General features: G+C 37.4%; 1 protein-coding gene across 1 annotated transcript in view; it reads left to right on the forward strand.

Moving 5' to 3' along the window:
* LOC104586244 (exocyst complex component SEC5A-like) overlaps positions 1-19721 on the forward strand; it is a 146501-nt gene that overhangs the window by 51961 nt on the left and 74819 nt on the right. The window contains exons 7-10 of the mRNA XM_010243412.3: positions 9657-9761; positions 13287-13361; positions 13526-13663; positions 13769-13945. Of these exons, the coding sequence (XP_010241714.1) occupies positions 9657-9761; positions 13287-13361; positions 13526-13663; positions 13769-13945 (495 nt within the window). The remainder of the gene's footprint in view (positions 1-9656; positions 9762-13286; positions 13362-13525; positions 13664-13768; positions 13946-19721) is intronic.

Raw genomic sequence — 19721 nt, forward strand, 5'->3', positions numbered from 1 at the left:
CCCAAGAATCTTTGGATGCACTGCTTTTGTCCATGTCCATAGCCATAATAGAGGGAAATTAGATCCAAGAGCCGTCAAGTGTATTTTTGTAGGTTATTCGTCCACCCAAAAGGGTTATAAGTGTTACCACCCACCTACCAAAAAATTCTGTCTCTATTGATTTCACTTTTGAAGAAAAAACACCATATTTCACTCAACCTTATCTTCAGGGGGAGTCCTTGTCATTCATTAAAGATAAGGACAAAGATTTGTTCCCTCTTGTTCTACCTACAGTTTCTCAACACCCAAACTCAGCATCTATACCAGTTCAATCCGTATCTGCACCTATCAAACCACCTCAAACCAAACCAACTTCTTCACCCATTCATACCAGACCCATGACAGAGAATGATGAACTTTGTGACTCTATGAGATTGCGGGTATATTCAAGAAGAAGAGACCAGGATCCTAATCTTGTGCAGGTTCAAGATTCAACTCCTAATCCTGAGAATGAGGTAACTACAGTTCCAGAAATTTCTTCTGAATTAGCATCTAACCAATTCCTATTGCCCTTAGGAAAAGCACAAGAGAATGCACTAAACATCCCTTATATCCCTTAGCAAATTTTGTGTCCTTTAAAAAATTCTCACCATCACATAGGAGTTTCCTAGTTTGTCTAAACACCATTCATATTCCTAATACTTTATCTGAGGCATTATCTGATGAGAAATGGAAAGATGCTATGAGAGAAGAGATGTAGGCTCTAGATAAGAATCAAACATGGGAAATTGTTGACCTACCACCAGGAAAGAAACCTGTGGGCTGCAAGTGGGTTTTCACAGTAAAGTACAAGTCAGATGGCTCTCTAGAAAGATACAAGGCAAGACTCGTGGCAAAGGGATATACACAAACCTATGGTGTTGACTATTAGGAGACATTCACTCTAGTGGCTAAGATGAATACGATAAGAATTTTGTTGTCACTAGCAGCTAACTTCGACTGGTACTTGGAGCAATTTGATGTAAAGAATGCTTTTCTTCACGGTAATTTAGAGGAGGAGATATACATGGATATTCCTCCGGGCTTCAAAAGAATTCTAAAAGGAAATAAAGTTTGCAGGTTGAAGAAAGCACTATATGGTCTCAAGCAATCCCCTAGGGCATGGTTTGGAAGATTTACTAAAGTTATGCTTGCCATCGGATACAATCAAAGTCAGGGAGATCATACACTCTTTATAAAGCTTTCAGATGTAGGGGGAGTCACGGTTCTTCTGCTATATGTCGATGACATAATTGTGACAGGAAATGATGAAAAGGAGAAGGAAGCCTTGAGAAGATGCCTAGTCAGAGAATTCAAAATAAAAGAACTTGGGAGATTGAAGTATTTTCTAGGGATTGAAGTAGCTCATTCTAGAGAAGACATCTTTATCTCACAACAGAAATATGTAACATATCTTTTAAGAGAGATAGGAAAGTTAGCATGCAAATCATCCTCCACACCGATTGAGCCAAATCACAAATTGGGAGAAGCAAATGAAGATCTAGCCGTGAATAGGGAAATGTACCAAAGATTAGTAGGAAAACTTATATATCTTGCCCACACAGGCCTGACATAGCATATGCTGTGAGCGTGGTTAGCTAGTTTATGCACAACCCGGAAGAGGTTCACCTACAGGTGGTCTATAGGATACTACATTACCTAAAGGCTAATCCCGTGGATAGGCGGTCCACTACAGGTTGCTGTACATTCCTTGGAGGAAATCTTGTGACATGGAGGAGTAAGAAGCAGAATGTAGTAGCTAGATCAAGTGCGGAGGCAGAATTCAAGGCAATGGCTCAGGGAGTATGTGAATTACTATGGCTCAAGATAATTTTGGAAGACCTAAAGATCAGATGGGAAGGTCCAATGAGATTATTCTGTGACAACAAGTCAGCTATTAACATTGCTCACAATCCCGTCCAACATGACAGGACAAAGCACATTGAGATAGATAGGCATTTCATAAAGGAAAGGCATGGATAGCGGATTAATTTGCACTCCATACGTCTCAACGGATGGTCAACTGGCAGATTTGCTGACAAAAGGGCTTTGCAGTGTGGCATTCCAAGGACTTATCTCCAAGCTAGGAATGAAAGATACATATTCACCAGCTTGAGGGGGAGTGTTGGAAAGTAGAAGATTGAATCTCTAATTGATTCTCCATAATTTTAGGTCCATTAGTTTAGGAAACATACATAAGTTAGTTTCCTAGAATCATGGGATATCCTAGAATCATGGGATATCAATTGGAGAATCCCACTGATATAGAAATTAGTTTTCTAGGAAAAGTTAGTTTCCTATTTTATCACCCTGTAAGTTAGCTTTGTAATTCTATATAAAGCTGTGTATATGCTCCTTCCAAGACAATACAATCATATCATTTTTTCTCTCAAATTCTCACAAAAACCTTTTGCAAACATTTTGAAACCATAATATATATGTATATCTTTATATAAATATATTTTGCAAAAAAAAATTTCAACGGTTGAAATCAACTGTCGGCAGTTTTTAGGTTTCCATCAGAGAGATTGCATCCCCGATCATTCACTTTGTCTGACAAAGGGGCTGATCCTATCAAATGATTTCTCGGACTATCCCAACATACCCAGGTTTTGACCCCCTCTAAGGATCTCACTGATTGGCATATCAAAGACAACCCAATCCGACACTTGGTGTAGTACCATAATCGAGTATAGGGGTCAAGTGTAACATTCCAGTTTTGCCCATCTATCTCCAAGGTCTAGGGCAATATTGGAATTTCGGTCCGGTTCAGGGCTTGAAGAAAACCCACACTGCATGTACCTCAGGTCTCACTCTGGCAGCTGTGACAAGCCACCCCAACCAACTTGGCGGTACATCAGTGTCAGCCTTGGCAAGACAAATCTCCTCAGATCTATCCAACGACTGTGAAGATTCTAAACTAACACGAGTCTCGTAAGTGTCCAGTTTAAGGGTATTACACAGAAACACACCACAATGACATAAATCAATTATGTACTTTATTCATTTACAATAAATGTCAAAAGGTACATCAATTTGATTGGAGCTAAGGGCATAACTGTCTAACAAACCCCCTACAAGTTGAGTAGAAGTCTTTCACCATTCCATTTACAAGAATAGAAAAGTGACAAGACTGAATACAACCAAACACTCAATTGCACCATCTCTCTCCAAAACCATGTTGTTGCATCACCCCTAATGAGAATTTTCAGTCCACCTGATCATATGCCTTTTCCTAGTCTAATTTGCAACAAATCCTTCTCTCCTAGATCTCTTCATTTCCTCTACACATTCATTGACTATTAGGGTTTGATCAATTATTTGTCTCCCTTGAATAAAGTCTCCTTGAAACTAGCTGACGAGGGATGAAAATATTGCTTAATCCTCAATGACTGAAGTTTAGCAATTATTTTGTAGATACTAGTCACCAAACTAATGGGTTGGAAATCCTTGGGTTGGCTAGCATTGAGATTTTTTTTGGAATTAGAGCCCGGATTGTTGCATTAACTCAGAGATGACAATATGTGTATTCTTGAATTCCTTAAAGACTTACAATAGCTCATCTTTCACTATTTACCAACAATCCTGATGGAAAGCCATTGTAAATCCATCCAGACTAGGTGCTTTAGATTTGTCCATTGAAAAGATTGCATTTTTTATTTCCTCTTCCTTAAAATCTCTTTCAAGCCACCTTGCTGCCTCCTCTTCTAATAAGGGCCACTCTAACCCTTCTAAACTCAGCATTTCACCCAAAGGTTTTTGGTAAAAGGATTTGAAGTGGTCTACAAATTTCTTGGTTATCTCGTCTTGATTAGAAGTCACTTCCTCATTTATCTCCAACATGGCCACAAATTTCTTACGCCTTTTACCATTGGCTGTCGCATGAAAACATTTTGTATTCCCATTCCCTTCCTTGATTCATTTGTGTCATATTTTTGTCTCTAGTAGGTTTCCTCCTTATTAAGGACTTCCTCCGATTCCTTTTGCAACTTCCATCTCAATTCCCTTTCTTCTGCATTAAGGTTTCTTTCAATCTCCACCTGACCTAATTCTTCAATCTGGGAGGTTAGGGTAAGCTTCCTTTCTTCTATCCTTCGAAAATGATCCTTATTCCACTCCTTTATTTTAACTCCCAAATTTGCAATTTCTTATGGAGTTTGATTCCCTCCCACCTTACCCCTAACATCCTCCTTTCACCATTACTCTACTTTGTGAACAAAATCTGGATGTATCAGCCACATATTTTCAAATCTAAAGGCTATGGGGCCCTGCAAAAATGTTTTTGATCCTAATCTAATAGGGTGATGATCCGAAGTGACTCTAGGCAACACTTTAGATGCCAAACCTTTCCAATGATTCTGCCATCCTATATCAAACAAAAATCTATCCAGCTTTGAAGACAATGGGTTTTCTTGAAAGTTGGACCAAGTGAATCTAGTTTGCAAGAGAGGAATTTCCTTCAAATTAAAATGCATATGAACTCGTTAAATTTCCTCATGCTGGTGGTGTTAATTGAAGGGGGTTAAAGTTTCATTGGAGAACCTTATCACATTGAAGTCCCCACCCAAATACCATGCACCCTCCCACAAACCCCAAATTGCATTCGGTTCCTCCCACATTTCATTCCTCTTTCTATAATTATTTGGTCTATAAACATTAGTCTACACCCAGATGAATCCATTCTCCACATTCTTAAACTTTACTAATACCGAATATCTACCAAGTAGCTTCTCCATAGACTCCATAACTTCATCCTTCCGCAGTGTCACTATACCCTTTGAAGCCTCCCAAGATGGAGCCTCAATCCATCTTATGCCCCTCGATCTCCACAAGCTCCTCACACATCTTCTATCCAATTCTCTTAATTTAGTCTCTTGCAATAACACCACATCAGGATTTTCTCTTTTTAGTAAATCTTTAATTACCCTCCTTTTCCATGCACTCCCCAATCCTCTTACATTCCAATTGATTATTCTTTTCCTTTCACCTTTGAATTGAAACCCTCTTTCTTTTCTCACGACCCTACTTGGGTTGTCTTCTTTTATCCCCCCTCCTACTAAATTCAATATAACCCACCACATCAGAAATTAGCCTCTCTACTTCTGATGTTTTCTTCTTCCTCTTTTTTCTTTTTTTCCTTCACTCTTCCTCATGTATTTACCTTTTGGTTCCCTTCCTTGTGATCCTTTTGACTTTGTGTGTCATTCCCTATGGCTGAATTGACCTTATCTTTCTCCTTTTCCTTCTTTTCTATCTTTCCTTCCCTCTTTTCTTCCCTACTAGAACCCTAAAAATCTTCTTTTCCTGTTTCTTCATCTCTCAAGGTCCTTTAGAAAATCAAGAATTAAATTCCAAATCTTCTTTGCTTCTCCTTCCATCCCCCTTCTTTCTTCTATTTCCTTCTCATCTAATCTTCCTATTGCACCTTCATCCTCCCTTCTTTGATCTCCAAGCTTTTCCTCCAGGAAGATCTACCAACTCCCACATGCCAATCTTATGTATGGCATTGATCTCTTCCTTCATTGCACCTGTCCACTTAAGAACTAATAAAGCCTCTACAACACTCTTTTTAAGAGGGACACTATCAATGGCTGAAAGGAAAGCACAAAATGAGGGTGAAATGTTCTCATAAGAACTTAGGAACTAATAAAACTTATACAACACTCTTAGGAAGAGGGACATTGTCAATGGCTGAAAGGAAAGCACAAATTAAGGGTGAAATGTTCTCATAAGATAGAAAATGAGCCATAGGATGGTGTGTGATACATGATCTAGTACATTTTGTCTTTACAATAGGAAGGTTCAAATCATAGGTTGAAGTGTCAATGTCAATAGGTTCAGGGATGTCAACAGGAATAATGGTACTTGGATGGGAAGAGGGATTCAACCCCTGAGAATCCAACAGTGTTGGTTTCATAGCTTCTAGTTGCTCCACAACTTTTGAACTTTGTTGGCTTTGGATTCTATAATGTTGTCTATGGAAGACACGAAATGGAGGAGGATCAAGAAGAGAAGGTAATAGAACCTGTATCTGTTTCTCCTCAATCTTACTCTCCCCTGAGGAGAAATAGGGAAATGGGGCACATTCGCAAAGAAAGACACATCCATAGAGACAAAATATTTCTTTGAAATTGGGTTAAACAATGATAGCCCTTTTGAGAAGGAGGATAGCCAAGGAAAACACAAACAATATCTTTAGGATCAAGTTTACCATGGGTAGGGGATAGATCATGAATGAAGCACTGATAACCAAAGACACACATGTGTATAAGAAACAATGGAGCTTTAGGGAAGAGAAGCTAATGTGGAGACTTACATTCCAATAACCGAGATGACATACAATTTATAACATAGGCAGCAATCATAATAGCTTCCATCCAAAACCTTTTTAGTACATTCATCTACAAAAGCATTCCTTGAGCTACTTCTAGGAGGTGATTGTGAATGATTCGATTAACACTAGTTCAGTCCTAGGTCTGAGATAAGTAAGAAGGAAAGAAGACGAGGAGAATGAAGAGAAAGAAGAGAGGAGAAGAAGAAAGGGTTCGGTCTGAGAAGAGGAAATGTCAATCTCTCTACCGACCCACCTTATATTTATACTCTTTGTATTAGATTACAAAAGACAAATCTATCCCTCATTAAGTATGGGACACACAACTTAAATCTAGACAAAATAGGCAACTCAACCTTAATTAAATAGGCAAGTGACTAAACTACCCTTGTATTGTTGATTCTAACAGTGATGGTTTTTCCTCTCTACAACCCCATTCTATTGAGGGGTTCTAGCAGAGGAGCTCTGGTGAAGGGAGGCATAGGGAGCAAAGAAATTCAGTTAGGTCACCATGTAAATATTCCTTTGCATTGTCTGATTGGAAAACTTGGATCTTATTCTGGAATTGCTTAAGGATCATGCATTGAAAATGTCTTACAAGTGTAGGAACTTCTTCTCGGGAGTACATAGGATAAACCCAAGTGTATCGAGAGAAGTCATCTATAAATGTAATGAAATACTTGTAGCCATTCTTTTTTTTTTTTGAAGATAAAATAAAAGAATTTGTTAAAACAAAATGAGAGATACAAGGAAGGTGATAAGCAATCACCCAAAAGGAAAATCCAACCCAAAACTCAACCCCAATGAGACAGAAACAAACCCAAATCAACCAAAACCAGAAACAAGCTAAAAAGACCCTTCAAACTAAAGCCCTTTACCCATAACAATACAAGAAAAGAGACAAAAGAAAACTAGAATATCAAACCAGCACGACGCCCAAAAAAGCCCAAGCCATACACCCAAACCCCAACAAGCAGCTTTAAACATTTTTCTCAGTTTTTTGAGTACATGTTTGTTATTGTTTCTTGACCGTTCCTTTGGGTTTTTGGACGAGCTTGTTAGGTCCCATTCTGAAAAGACCACCTTTTAACCTTGTGAAGATCTTAGAGATTGGGATCTGCTGTTGTAATTTTTTGTGCTTTTGAGTTCTAAATCTTCTGACTGCATTTAGCTTTCCCACCGCTGTTTCAGAATTCCCCACTAGTATCTGACCCCTGTCTTCGACCATCACCCCCTCAACCTCTTCTTCTGGCTCCTCTATCAAGTCCCCGCAACCTCCTGCACTTGCTTCCGCCTCTTGCCTTGTTGAATTATCGCAGTTAGGATGGACTACTGTATCTATCAGACCTTCTTTCTTCCCAAATGTTTCCTCCACAGCTCTTGTTTTCTCCACAGATCTAAAGGCTTCTTTTGCGAATTCCTACCCTCCTAGGAAAAACAGACCCAAAATTTTGCTAACTTTCACTCCCCTATTCACCACTTCCTTGATGTTAACAGACTTTTCTACCATATGGGTCTCATCAATCATCGGTTCAGACTCATTTTCAGTTGGAATATTAACAAGAAGGGAAGAAAGGAGAGGAAGAGAGAAAAGAAGTAGAAGAAAAAATGTGAGAGCAAAAAGTCAGGCTCGTGGCACTAGCATAGAAATTGCTGGAAACTTAACCGCCCCCTGTATGAAGGCTCAAGAAACTATAAAAAACCTGATCACCTCAGTTCTGAACAAAACCCAAGACTCCACTGCAACTAGAATGCTTCTTGTCTCTCCAGTTTCTTCCTGATTTTGATGTCTAATTCAAGATCATACCTCTGATATTTGAATTCCACCTAAAAAATCCATGAATTGGTGGTTTCTTAGATCCAATGATCAGCCCTTTAATTTCCCATGCAATCAGATGATCTAGGACTGCATAGATCTTCTCGAAGAAATTCTGGAAAACAATCTAGAATCTGCTCTGATACTTCTTATTTTTTTTAAACCCCAAAATTTACTCCCGGTAGAGGGGTGGCCACCGTAAATTTTATTAATAAGAAAAGAAAACCTATCAGGGGGATCATAAAAACCTTACCACTTTGGGAACCTATACAATGTAGGGTTCGGCTCATAGATATACAAAAGGCCCAACACCTACCAAAATATCAAGAAATCCTAAGATAAGGAAGACCAATTCTATCAGCATGAATAATTCTTTTAATCGCCAAAGGTAACTCACTGTGAGAATCAAGGATCGCTGAGGCGTCAGAGTCACAACCAAAATTAGCTAGAGCATCAGCTAAGCGATTTCCTTCTCTCAAAGTATGGTGAAAAGTAATATCCATTAGAAGCACAAATCTTCTCCACTTCTAGCTGCCAGTACCATAAATAACGAGGTAAGGGGGAGGTCTTCTGAAGGAAATGCACTAGTCATTGAATCAATAAAGACATTAAAATTCTGGAGACCCAGCACTTTCACCAGTAGAGAGATGGATGCCTCTCCCATTAACTTTTATACTTAAGAAATAAAGTGTGTACAAAGTCAGATACAGCCTTGATAGGGCGGGTACTGTCAATACTCTAACAAAGACTTAAAAACAACTACTTAAAAAGGCACTAAACTAATGGGCCATGGGCCCAATAACATCAACTAATTAACAAGAAATAAAATACAGCGAATTCTCAACAGTTGAGAATGATACTATAAATGATGGGCATGGTTTTAGTGGGATTCCTTACCAAAATGGTAGAATTCATATTTTAAGTGTGGATTAAGCTATGATGTTACTGCTACATCAGATCAATATTTCCACAATAAACTCTGGTGTATATATGGTTGCAATGCAAATACATTTTCCACCGTAAACCAAGGTGTATTACAGTCCGTTGGCCATGATCAATCAATCTTATCATGTTGGATGCCTGAAGAAAGGAGGAGCAAATGGATTAAAATGTATAATGGATCATGTGACCAACCACTGGCCTCGTGCATGTGGAAAATTGTGCGTCCTCTTGCTCCCATTCGATATTGGATATTGAAGTCCTTACCAGTTATTTTGTCATATATTTGTTCATTTTGATTTGAGGAATCTTCCTCTAAATCATTTCCTTAAAACCTACTTCTTGAGATTGATTGTCAAGTGTTGGGTTCTAATAGTCTAGCAAGCCATCTGTGATTTTCTTTTTCTATCAATCAATGGTTGTTCTATATTTCTATTGTGGAATTCTATGAGGGATTTGCATGTTTCATACATAGTTGCTTGAAAGGTTCTTTAGTTGTTGTCTCTACATTGCAGCCAAATGCATTCATGGTGATTAGTCATTTGCTTTCAGGTTGGAATACTTAAACGTGTTCTTGAGGAAGTGGAAAAAGTGATGCAAGAGTTTAAAGGCATGCTTTATAAGTCCATGGAAGATCCACAAATAGAACTAGCAAAGGTAAGTTCTCTACTTATTCCATATTTGTCTGCAGTATGTTGTCATTGTGAATCAAGATGTCTAGTGAGGAAACATATGACAAGCTCATTAGGTGGGTAATGGTGTTACACTATGTTCAAAGTTTAGGAAATGTCTAAGCTGAGGAAGTGGTGGTGCTGGTGCAGAATGTATCTTCATGTACACTATGTGTAGACAAGGATGCATCAGCTACATGGAAGCCTTAGAATATGTGAAATAATGGTAGTGGTGCATCCTGGAGATAATTCTTTAATATGGTGAATCATATGGTTTACTGCCTAGAATGTTTGGTTCATGCAGTAGCCAATTCTTTACCATGGTCAATCATATGAACCAACCCCCAAAGAACAATTCTCTTCATTTCTTGCCTGTAGATGGCATCCATAGGTTTTTCATCTTAAGAAGACCAGAAACTGTTTTAGTAAGGCCTTCAAGAGGGATCTCTGCCACTTCCCAATTAAAATCTACCCCCACTTTCTGTTTGAGAATACCCAGTTAACTTAATCATGGTTTAAAATGTCGATGTCAGTGGAAATGTTGGTCATCCAAATATAAGAAGCATGTCAGAAATATCGTATGGAAATATTGTAAAAATCATAGACATGGTGGAAACAGTGTAAAATATGAAAAGTATAGAATGATATTTTATGAAATGATAAAAGAAGCATAGGCACACCTAGTTAAATCACTATCTTGTTTTAAATCATTAAACAAAACTAAGAAACTAAGGTTATAGACAAAAGAATACGTTCTGAAGTTGCTCTGTAAACCTTAAGATTCAGAGTCTCATAATAGAATGAGTTAAAGCAAAATTTAAATTCATAGAAAATGTAAATGATTGTAATAGATCAACTATATAATCTATTACACAAACAAAAATTTAATATTTAACTTCATGTTTGAAATGAATATTGAGCTAGCTCAAAGTGGTTATCATGTAACTTAGGTTTAAAATAACATTGTTACTTCACATATCTGAAATATTGTCATCAACTTATGTTATAATACTCTTTGATTCCACATAGTACTAGTAGTGTTCGTTAGGGAATATGTCGATTCCAATAAAATTTCATGTCACTACCCATAGAAGTGGAAATAGAAACATGTTGTGGAAACTATCACTTGTACTCCACATAGTGTAGTAGTGTTCATTGGGGAAATGTTGATTTCAGTAAAATTTCATGTCGCTAACTATGGAAATGGAAATATGTTGTGGAAATATTAGGGAAATTAGGGACATTTTAAACCATGAACTTGATCGGTTATATCTGAACATACTCTCAGTGTTTACATACTGGGGGGATATAATTTACTGTCACCAAAACTCAACTCTGCAACCTTCCTTAGGAAGCCTATATAGATTACAAACTTAAGGTTGTAATCTTCGTTGTGTGATTTTCATACAAATGTATAATTCAATATTTTCAAATTCTTGAATTGTTTTCAATATTAACACTCTTTTGCAGTCTGTCGAAAAGCATTGCAATCTTTGGGGTTTGACTGAATTCAATATTCAAATGTTTTTTAATGAGGCTTATTCAGGTGGCTGCATTAAGGGCCAAGCATAAATAAGGAAATAGTCATTATATAGATAGTATCTTTTAAATCCGGATATGTTGTTCATTCCATTACACAAGAATGATATTATGCATATCAAAAGACTGAAGTGGGTCATAGGAGTGTTTGATTGATTTGTGTACTCTCTCCTTTGATAATAATATTACAATTGACAGTTATCGTCAAAACAAAAAGGACAAAAGTAAGTCTATGACACTTCTTGAAAGGGTGTGATGAAGAGTGATCTTTACTAGTGACCTCTTTCCTGGTGTAGGACATATTTATTTTCTTTATGTATATTTTGTACAAGGGGGCCTCATTACATGGATTGACCTGAGGTCTTTGGATTTACTCATTTACTCTATACTTTTATTTTATAATTAGTACCAATAATTGTTACTGATAGCAAAGAAAGAAAGGTAAGTACCATTCCAAGCCATATCTGAACAAGCTGTTCATCCTGGAGGCAAGCCTTTGCTTCCTTGATATGATGCCGAAGCGGCCAAGGCCATTTGTATTTGCTCAGAACAACCACACCACTACTTGGAAAATCATGTATGATTAAATCACTTCAAACTGAGGTGTAAATCAATTTTAAGGCTGTAGTAGTTATAGGAACTTAGCTTTTAGTGAAATTTGTTCTCCAATGGGAGTTGAATATCTCATGAATAGTCATGATAACATTGTCAAAACCAAAAAATCATCTTGTTTCTTGTTGCCAAAAAATCTTGAATTCCTGCCATTCAATGTTTTCAACATTACATCTGCTCTTATGCATCTCCACATAATTCTTACAGTATTATTCGGAGTAGACTTTCTAGCAAAACCACTTTTAGAGCATTGGTATACATCTTTACACAGGAAAGGTGGAACATCAAAAGTGATGGGTATGTGATATTTCTTGTTTTTGGTCCTTATGCCATTAGTTCTGGATCCATGTTGATCATTTCCAACAAAGAACTGGATTTGTTATTTATTTATATACTTGAAAGTGCAATAAATCTGATCTGACTTGAAATCTATGATAAAAGAAAGAAAAGGAGAAGTTTGTACAGAGAAGAGAAGAAGAGAAAGGTTGAAGAGAATGGGGAGAAGCCAAAAATCTTATCTGGCCACCCCTTTCACTATCTTATATACTCATAATTAAAAAAGATACAATTACAAGTATACCCTCAGTAAGTCAGCTATTACTAAAACAGAAGTAAACACTCTTAAACAAAACATAAACTAATGGGTCTTGGGTCCAATTACTGTCTAGCTAAACTTTAAAAATAAAAACAAGTGTTATCAGCCCAATCGCAACATATATTAATAAGAACTTATACCTTTGAAATTTGGACTTTTAAATTCTTTGATTTTCTTAGTTTGGACCTGATCCAGTCTGACTTGGTTCTCATTGTGTTTGATATCTGCTGTTCTTATAGGTTTTCTCATTTGTGTTGGATATTGGTCCATATGCTTTCAATTGGATTGTACCTGGGCCAGCCATATTCCTTATTGTATGCAATGTATATTTTCTAGTTTTAGCATTATGTCTGCCACCAACAGTTCTGATCTGTTAAACATGTAATGTAGCAGCTTTGGGGAATTTGAACACTGGAAAATAAGGGCATATGTATTGTAATACCAAGCATCAGTTAGTATTAATGCTAAATACATGCTATATATGCTAAATCTTGGAATTTGTAAATAATATAAAATAGGTATTGGACGAACTAGCAAAAGTTCATTTTTCTCTGTTGCACTTGCAACCTTTTGTCTGATACAGAACCTTGATGGAAAATTTACGAGCTGTGTATGTATACTTGTCTGCATCATTTGTTTCCATATGATCACTAGTGTATTGCTTGACGTTTAGCAGTGCATGCTTATTACCATGAAGATCTTATGCTTTTAGTGAGCGCTATCTATCCTTCTTTATCCGCTACTTATTATCAATTCTTCTAATAGCTTGAAAACACTGTGAGACTATTGTTGGAGTTGGAACCTGAGTCAGATCCTGTGTGGCACTATCTAAATATTCAGGTTAGCAGAATTTTTATGTGCTGGTTAGGCTAATATCTAGGTCATACTATTCAAGTATTCTTTGAAGATATTTTACAATTTATTTGCTGCATAGGCTTTAGATTCCTTAATTTTATTTACCATTTGACCAAATTCTAGTTGTATTGGTTTATCTATTTGTGCAGAATAACAGAATTCGGGGTTTGTTTGAACGATGCACCTTAGATCATGAAGCAAGAATTGAAGCTTTGCATAATCAGATCCGTGAGAGGGCACTTTCTGATGCAAAGTGGAGGCAAATCCAACAAGATACAAACAAATCTGTAAGTGAATAGCACACACTCACAAAGGCTTATGCAGGGATCACTATATCTGAACACATTTAATTTTTAAAGCATTTGATACTTGTTCTTTTCAATTGTTACCAGTCAGATGCCAACTCTTCCGATATTCTTGGGGATGGTCATTCGTCTGTAGATTTGGTTGGTGAACAAATGGATGCACTTAGGGGAAGGTATATTCGCAAGTTATCTGCTGTGCTTATCCATCACATACCTGCCTTCTGGAAAGTAGCACTCTCTGTATTTAGTGGGAAGTTTGCAAAGGTATTTCTAATCTTTCTTCCCATACAAATCCACTCTTGTACTAAACATGGATATAACATTCAGCTGTTTCTGCTCATCCTTTGAAAAGATCTTGGAACTGTACATCAGGATGCATTCATTAAAGCTTGTCCATAGTTCTTAGAAAAGCTTTATGGCTTATTATTTTTTCTTTTAAGCTTATGGTTGTATCTGTTTGCTCCAAAACATGATAAATGACTAGGACCGTATCCAGTCTACCCCTCCCAAGACCTGAGATTTCTGGGACTGACATTGGTAATATGGCCTCTATGCCATGTAGTGTTTTCTGTCGTTACAAGGACATAGCGGTACTTCTCTGTGCTGGAGGGCAATTGGGCATTACCAGACCCAATTAAACCCAGGGCAGCCTTAAGTTTCATTTTGTCAGAACAAGAAGCTATCTTTGGAAACAGAACTGCTGACTTTATCAACAAATGAGAGAATCTCACTTTTATTACTGCTACCACCATGTCCTACTATTTGTATTGTGGAATGTGGATTAGTGCTGAAATTCATGGCTTTTGTTCTTGACACAAGTCTACAACTACTATCACCTTCTTAACACCTTTTGGTTTACAAACTGTATCTGGATTGGAAGTGTGATCAGAGTGTTGGGCAGCTAAGAAACATGTCCAAAAATGAAATGTGGCAGAAATCTGAATGGTTAGATGGATGAGTGGTAAAACTAGAAAGAACAGGGTTAGAAATGAAGTCATATGAAGGAACCTAGGGGTAGCTCCAGTAGGTCATAAAATGAGAGTAAGTAGTTGGGTTGAGATGGCCAGAAAAAAGTATTCTGTTACAAGTTGAAGGGGCTTAAAGTGCTTGGGGCAGACCAAAAAGAACTTGGGATGGAAGTAATAAGACAAGATTAAAGCACTCACAAAGTTGCAATTTAACAATGGATATGACACTGAACAGAACAGAATGGCAAAACAGGATCATGTAGCAGATCCCATATGATGATGATCTGATTTGAAAGTGTCAAGTTCATAATATCTAGTCAAAAACCACTAATAGAAAATATTTCCACCTTCCATCAAGTTTGCAAGTTGTTTACATCATCATGGAGATTGTTGATACTGGCAGTTGCAGTGGTGATGGTTTTAAAACACCAATGTTGAGTGGATGGAATTTGAACAGGGGTGGTTTAGTGACTTTCTTTGAAAAAGGTAAAGTGTACTTTTATTAATGGATCTTTAAAGGATACAGAGGATACACCCATGTGGACAAATTTTTTTTTTTATCTTTTTTTTTTTTGAGAGAGAAGGTAACTTTCATTAAAAAACAAAAGGGAGAATGTACAACTGTGTGGTATCAGCTTATAAACAGATTGTCATAATAAAAATAAGTATTGAAAGGTATTTCTTAAAGAGCTATGTGTATTGAAAACCATGAGAACAGAGAATAACTGCTCCATTCACAAGCACCTTCACTGTGTTGAAGGCATTTTCAAAGATATTCCTTTCCCTCCAGAATTTCCAAACAATAACTGAAGGTATAGCTTGCCATATATCCTTCCCTTTCCTGCTCACATCTTTTAGAACCAGTGGAGGATAAGAGCTTCCATTGTTGGAAAGCAGCCCTTTATCAGAAACTTCTGAGTAATTTAATCAACAAAATATATGCCATTTTGCAATGGATAAAATAAATGATAAGCAGTTTCAATTGCTGCAGAGCACATGACATACTGCATTGAATCCACGATAATCCCTCTCCTGTTAAGGTTGTCTTTTGTCAAACACTTACCTAAAATTTCTGTCTGTATGAATAATGCCACTTTAGGAGGGATCTGCAAGATCCATATTTTGGAGCTTTGAAAACAGAAAGGGGGATCTTGATTTAGAGATTTTTTCTAAGGAAAAAATCTTTAAATGAAAATTCCCCTTTTATGATTTGAATAGGGATTTTACTATAATGACCTCAGATTCTTCTAATTTCCATATTCTCCTCTCAGCTTGATTAAGGGATGGTTTAGTGACTTTGAATGGTTATAAATTTATAATGATATCTCTGATCATCACACTGAGCTAGAAATGTATAGGAACGAATAGAGAGGACATTCAGTCAATTAAGAGCATGCATAAGGAAGGAAGAAAAAAATTAATAAAGCTTGCATTTCTTGTTGCTTGAGTAAGGGTCATGCTCTATTTTTTCCTGCTTTTATTGAACATGAATTTATTCCCTTTAAATTGGTACATAGTGATGTTTGGTCATTTGCTCTAATTCATGGTTGGGATATAAGTATTTGTTACATTTATTGATGATTGCACTCACTTTACGTGGATTTACATTTTGAGAAATAATTTCTCACCTTGAAATCCTTCTTGGCTAAGATCATAAATCGGTTTGATACTAGTATTGGAGTTCTCCATTTAGACTTGGGGGGGGGGGTGAGTACTTTAATGGAGACTTTCAAACCTTGTCGAGAGATGACAAAATTCAATCATAGGGATCTTGTAATGGCACTTCACAACAGAACGGAGTGGCATAGCACGAGAAGAGACACATTGTGAGTAATTTTTGGACTTTCTCCATGACTCACATGCTCCTACTTCCTTCTGGGTGGAGGTGGCCAACACTTTTGTGTACCTTATCAACTTTCTTCTGTTTTGCACAATGCTTCTCTCTTCTAGAGCTTATTCCATTGTTCACCTAATTTCTTTGTAGTTCATATTTTTGGTTGTGCTTTGCTCATCTTCCACTTGATGAGTGAACAAAACTCACTCCCCAGTCAACAATTTGTGCATTTATGGTCTTGTCTTGGTGCAAAAAAGTAAAAGGGAAGAAGAAGAAAGAAGTGGAAGAGAACCAAAAAGAATAGGTTGGTGGCGTTAGCTATATATTTATATGTAGGGTGGCCATTATATAAAGTTTAAAAGATAGATGTACCCTTGAGGCACATAAAACGAAGATTATATTGCTCCCCTCAAGTTGGAACATATATATCAATCATTCCCAACTTGTCACACAGTTCATTGTGTCATAAATGATGAAGGCCCTTTATAAGAACATCTGCAAGTTGGTCTTTGGAATTAACATTGGTTGGCATACCTCCCCTTTCTCTAACTTTTCCCTAATGAAGTGTTTGTCCACTTCAATGTGCTTTTGTTTTGTCATGGAGGATAGGATTGGCAGCAATATTGATGGAGGCTTTATTACACAATAGAATGACATAAGACTATCAACTATGAAACCTAGTTCCCCCAGTAAGTTCTTAATCCATAGAACTTTAGACTTTGGCAACACCATGGGACATAGCTTTATATTCTACCTTCGCACTAGCCTTGGCCAAGTAACAAGATTTCCTCTCATAAAGGTACAATAAGCACTAGTAGGTTTCTTGTCATCTACTGGGCTAGCCCAACTTGCATCAGTATAAACTTCAGCTTTCTTGTCTTTGCTTCTTAAAAAGCAGCCTTGTTCTAGGGAACTGCTTTAAATATCTGAGCACTCTATTGCCTCCTGTTGAGCGGCCTAAGGGGCATGCATAAACTGACTGAGAACACTCCTGGCATAAGCTATGTCAGGCTGAATCATAGGCAAGTATAAGAGCTTCCCCACAAGCCTTTGTTAATGCTTATTATCTTCTACATATTCCCCTTGACGACCCTAGCTTGTGATTCACATCCATAGCGGTGTTGGCTGATTTTGCCCCTAATTTGCCTATATCCTTCAACAGATCTAGGATGTTATTCCTTTGGGAAATGAAGATCCCTTGTTATGAGGGGGCAACTTCAATTCCAAGAACATAACATACTGGACCCAGATCCTTCACCTCAAAATGTGTGGCCAGGAACCTTTTAGTTTTCGTATCTTTGATCTCCAATCACGAGTAACAACTATATCATCTACATAGATTTATTAGGGCAGCGGTTTTCCCTTGCGCCTTCACAAAGAGTATGGTCAGCTTGGCATTGTTTGAATCTCATTTGCTGAACAACTTGATGAAATCTGTTGAAGTAGGTCCTTGGAGATTGTTTCAGGCCATACAAAGACTTCTTCAGTCCGCACACCTTCTATTCACTACCTCTAGCACAAAAACTAGGTGGTTGGACCATGTATACCTCTTCCTCCAAATCCCCATTCAAAATGCATTGTTGATATCTAATTGATGAAGTTTCCAATCTAGATTTCAGCCAAAGAAAGAACCCTGATAAAATTCATCTTTGCAATTGGAGCAAAGGTCTTTGTATAGTTTACTCCATACATTTGTGTAAAACCCTTTGCAACCAATTAGGCTTTGTACCTCTCTATCGTATCATTTGCCTTATTTTTTATAGAGAACACTCATTTACATCCAACTAGTTCCTTTCCTTTAGGAAGATCCACCAACTCCTGTGTACCACCTTTATGTAAGGCATTTATCTCTTCATTCATTGCATTTGTCCATTCAAGAACCGATAAAGTCTTTATAACATTCTTGGGAAGGGAGACACTGTTAATGGTTGAAAGGAAAACACGAAATGAGGGTGAGATGTTCTCATAGGACAAGAAATTGACCATGGGATGGTGAGTAGTACATGTGACTTGACACCTTTCCTTTTTGCAATGGGGAGGCACAAATCACAGGTAGAGGTCTCAATGTCAATAGGTTCAGGAATATCAATGGGAGGGATTTGTCTCCTAAGAGTCTGATGGCATTGGTTACACAACTTTAGGGTGTTCCACGACCTTTGAACTCCATTGGCTTTGGCCTTTTTGACATAAAAAAAATACACAGAATGAAGGAGGATCAGGAAGAGGAGGTAAGAGAACTTGTTTCTCCTCAACCTTACTCTCTAGTCTCCCCTTGAGGAGAAACTTGAAAGAAAGGTTCATTCTCAAAGAAGGATACATCCATAGAAGTGAAATATTTCCAGGACACTGGGTCAAAACATCAATATCTCTTTTAAGATGAGGGATAACCAAGAACACACAAGTAATAGCTTTGTGGTCGAGTTTACCATGAGTAGGAGACAAGTTATGGACAAAACAACGACAACCAAAGACACACATGGGTATGGGAAACGATGGAGCTTTAGGGAAGAGAAGTTGATGTGGAGCCTTATATTCCAAACTGGAGAAGGCATGCAATTTATAATGTAGGGAGCAACCATAACAACATTCATCCAAAACCTTTTTGGTACATGCATATGTAAAAGAATCCCCTTTTAAACTTCAAGGAGATGTCGGTTCTTCCTCTTTGCAACCCCATTTTGTTGAGGGGTTTTGAAAAGCGAACTTCGGTGGAGAGAACCACAAGAAGTAAAAAATCAGTAAGATCACCATGGAAATACTCTTCGCATTATCGGACTAGAAAATTTGGATCTTAGTTTGAAACTGCATAAAAACCATGTGCTAAAATCACAAACAAGTTAAGGAACTTCTTCCTTGGAGTGCATAGAGTTGTAGATCCCACCTACAATAAATGGAGGAAGAAGAAAGAGGAAAAGGGAAGAAGGAAGAGTGTAGTTTGATCCTCTCTCTAGTCCCTTCAGATGTTTCTATTATTGGGATTAAATAGGTTTACTCTATCAAGTTCAAGTTTGTTGGCTCACTAGATCAGTATAAAGCTTGTTTTGTGGCTCAGGATTATACATAGGAGTCTGGTATTGATTTTTTTTTTGATAATTGAGGAGTATGGTATTTTTCTCTAGTGGTGAAAATCACTATAGTTCGTGCTCTTTTAGCCCTCTTTATAGTCCACTCCTGGTTTATCTTTCAGTTGAATGTGAAAAATGCATTTCTACATGGACATCTTAAGGAAACAATATAT

Source organism: Nelumbo nucifera, chromosome 1 (genome assembly GCF_055504915.1).
Source record: "Nelumbo nucifera cultivar China Antique chromosome 1, China Antique-T2T, whole genome shotgun sequence".
Classification (NCBI taxonomy): Eukaryota; Viridiplantae; Streptophyta; class Magnoliopsida; order Proteales; family Nelumbonaceae; genus Nelumbo; species Nelumbo nucifera.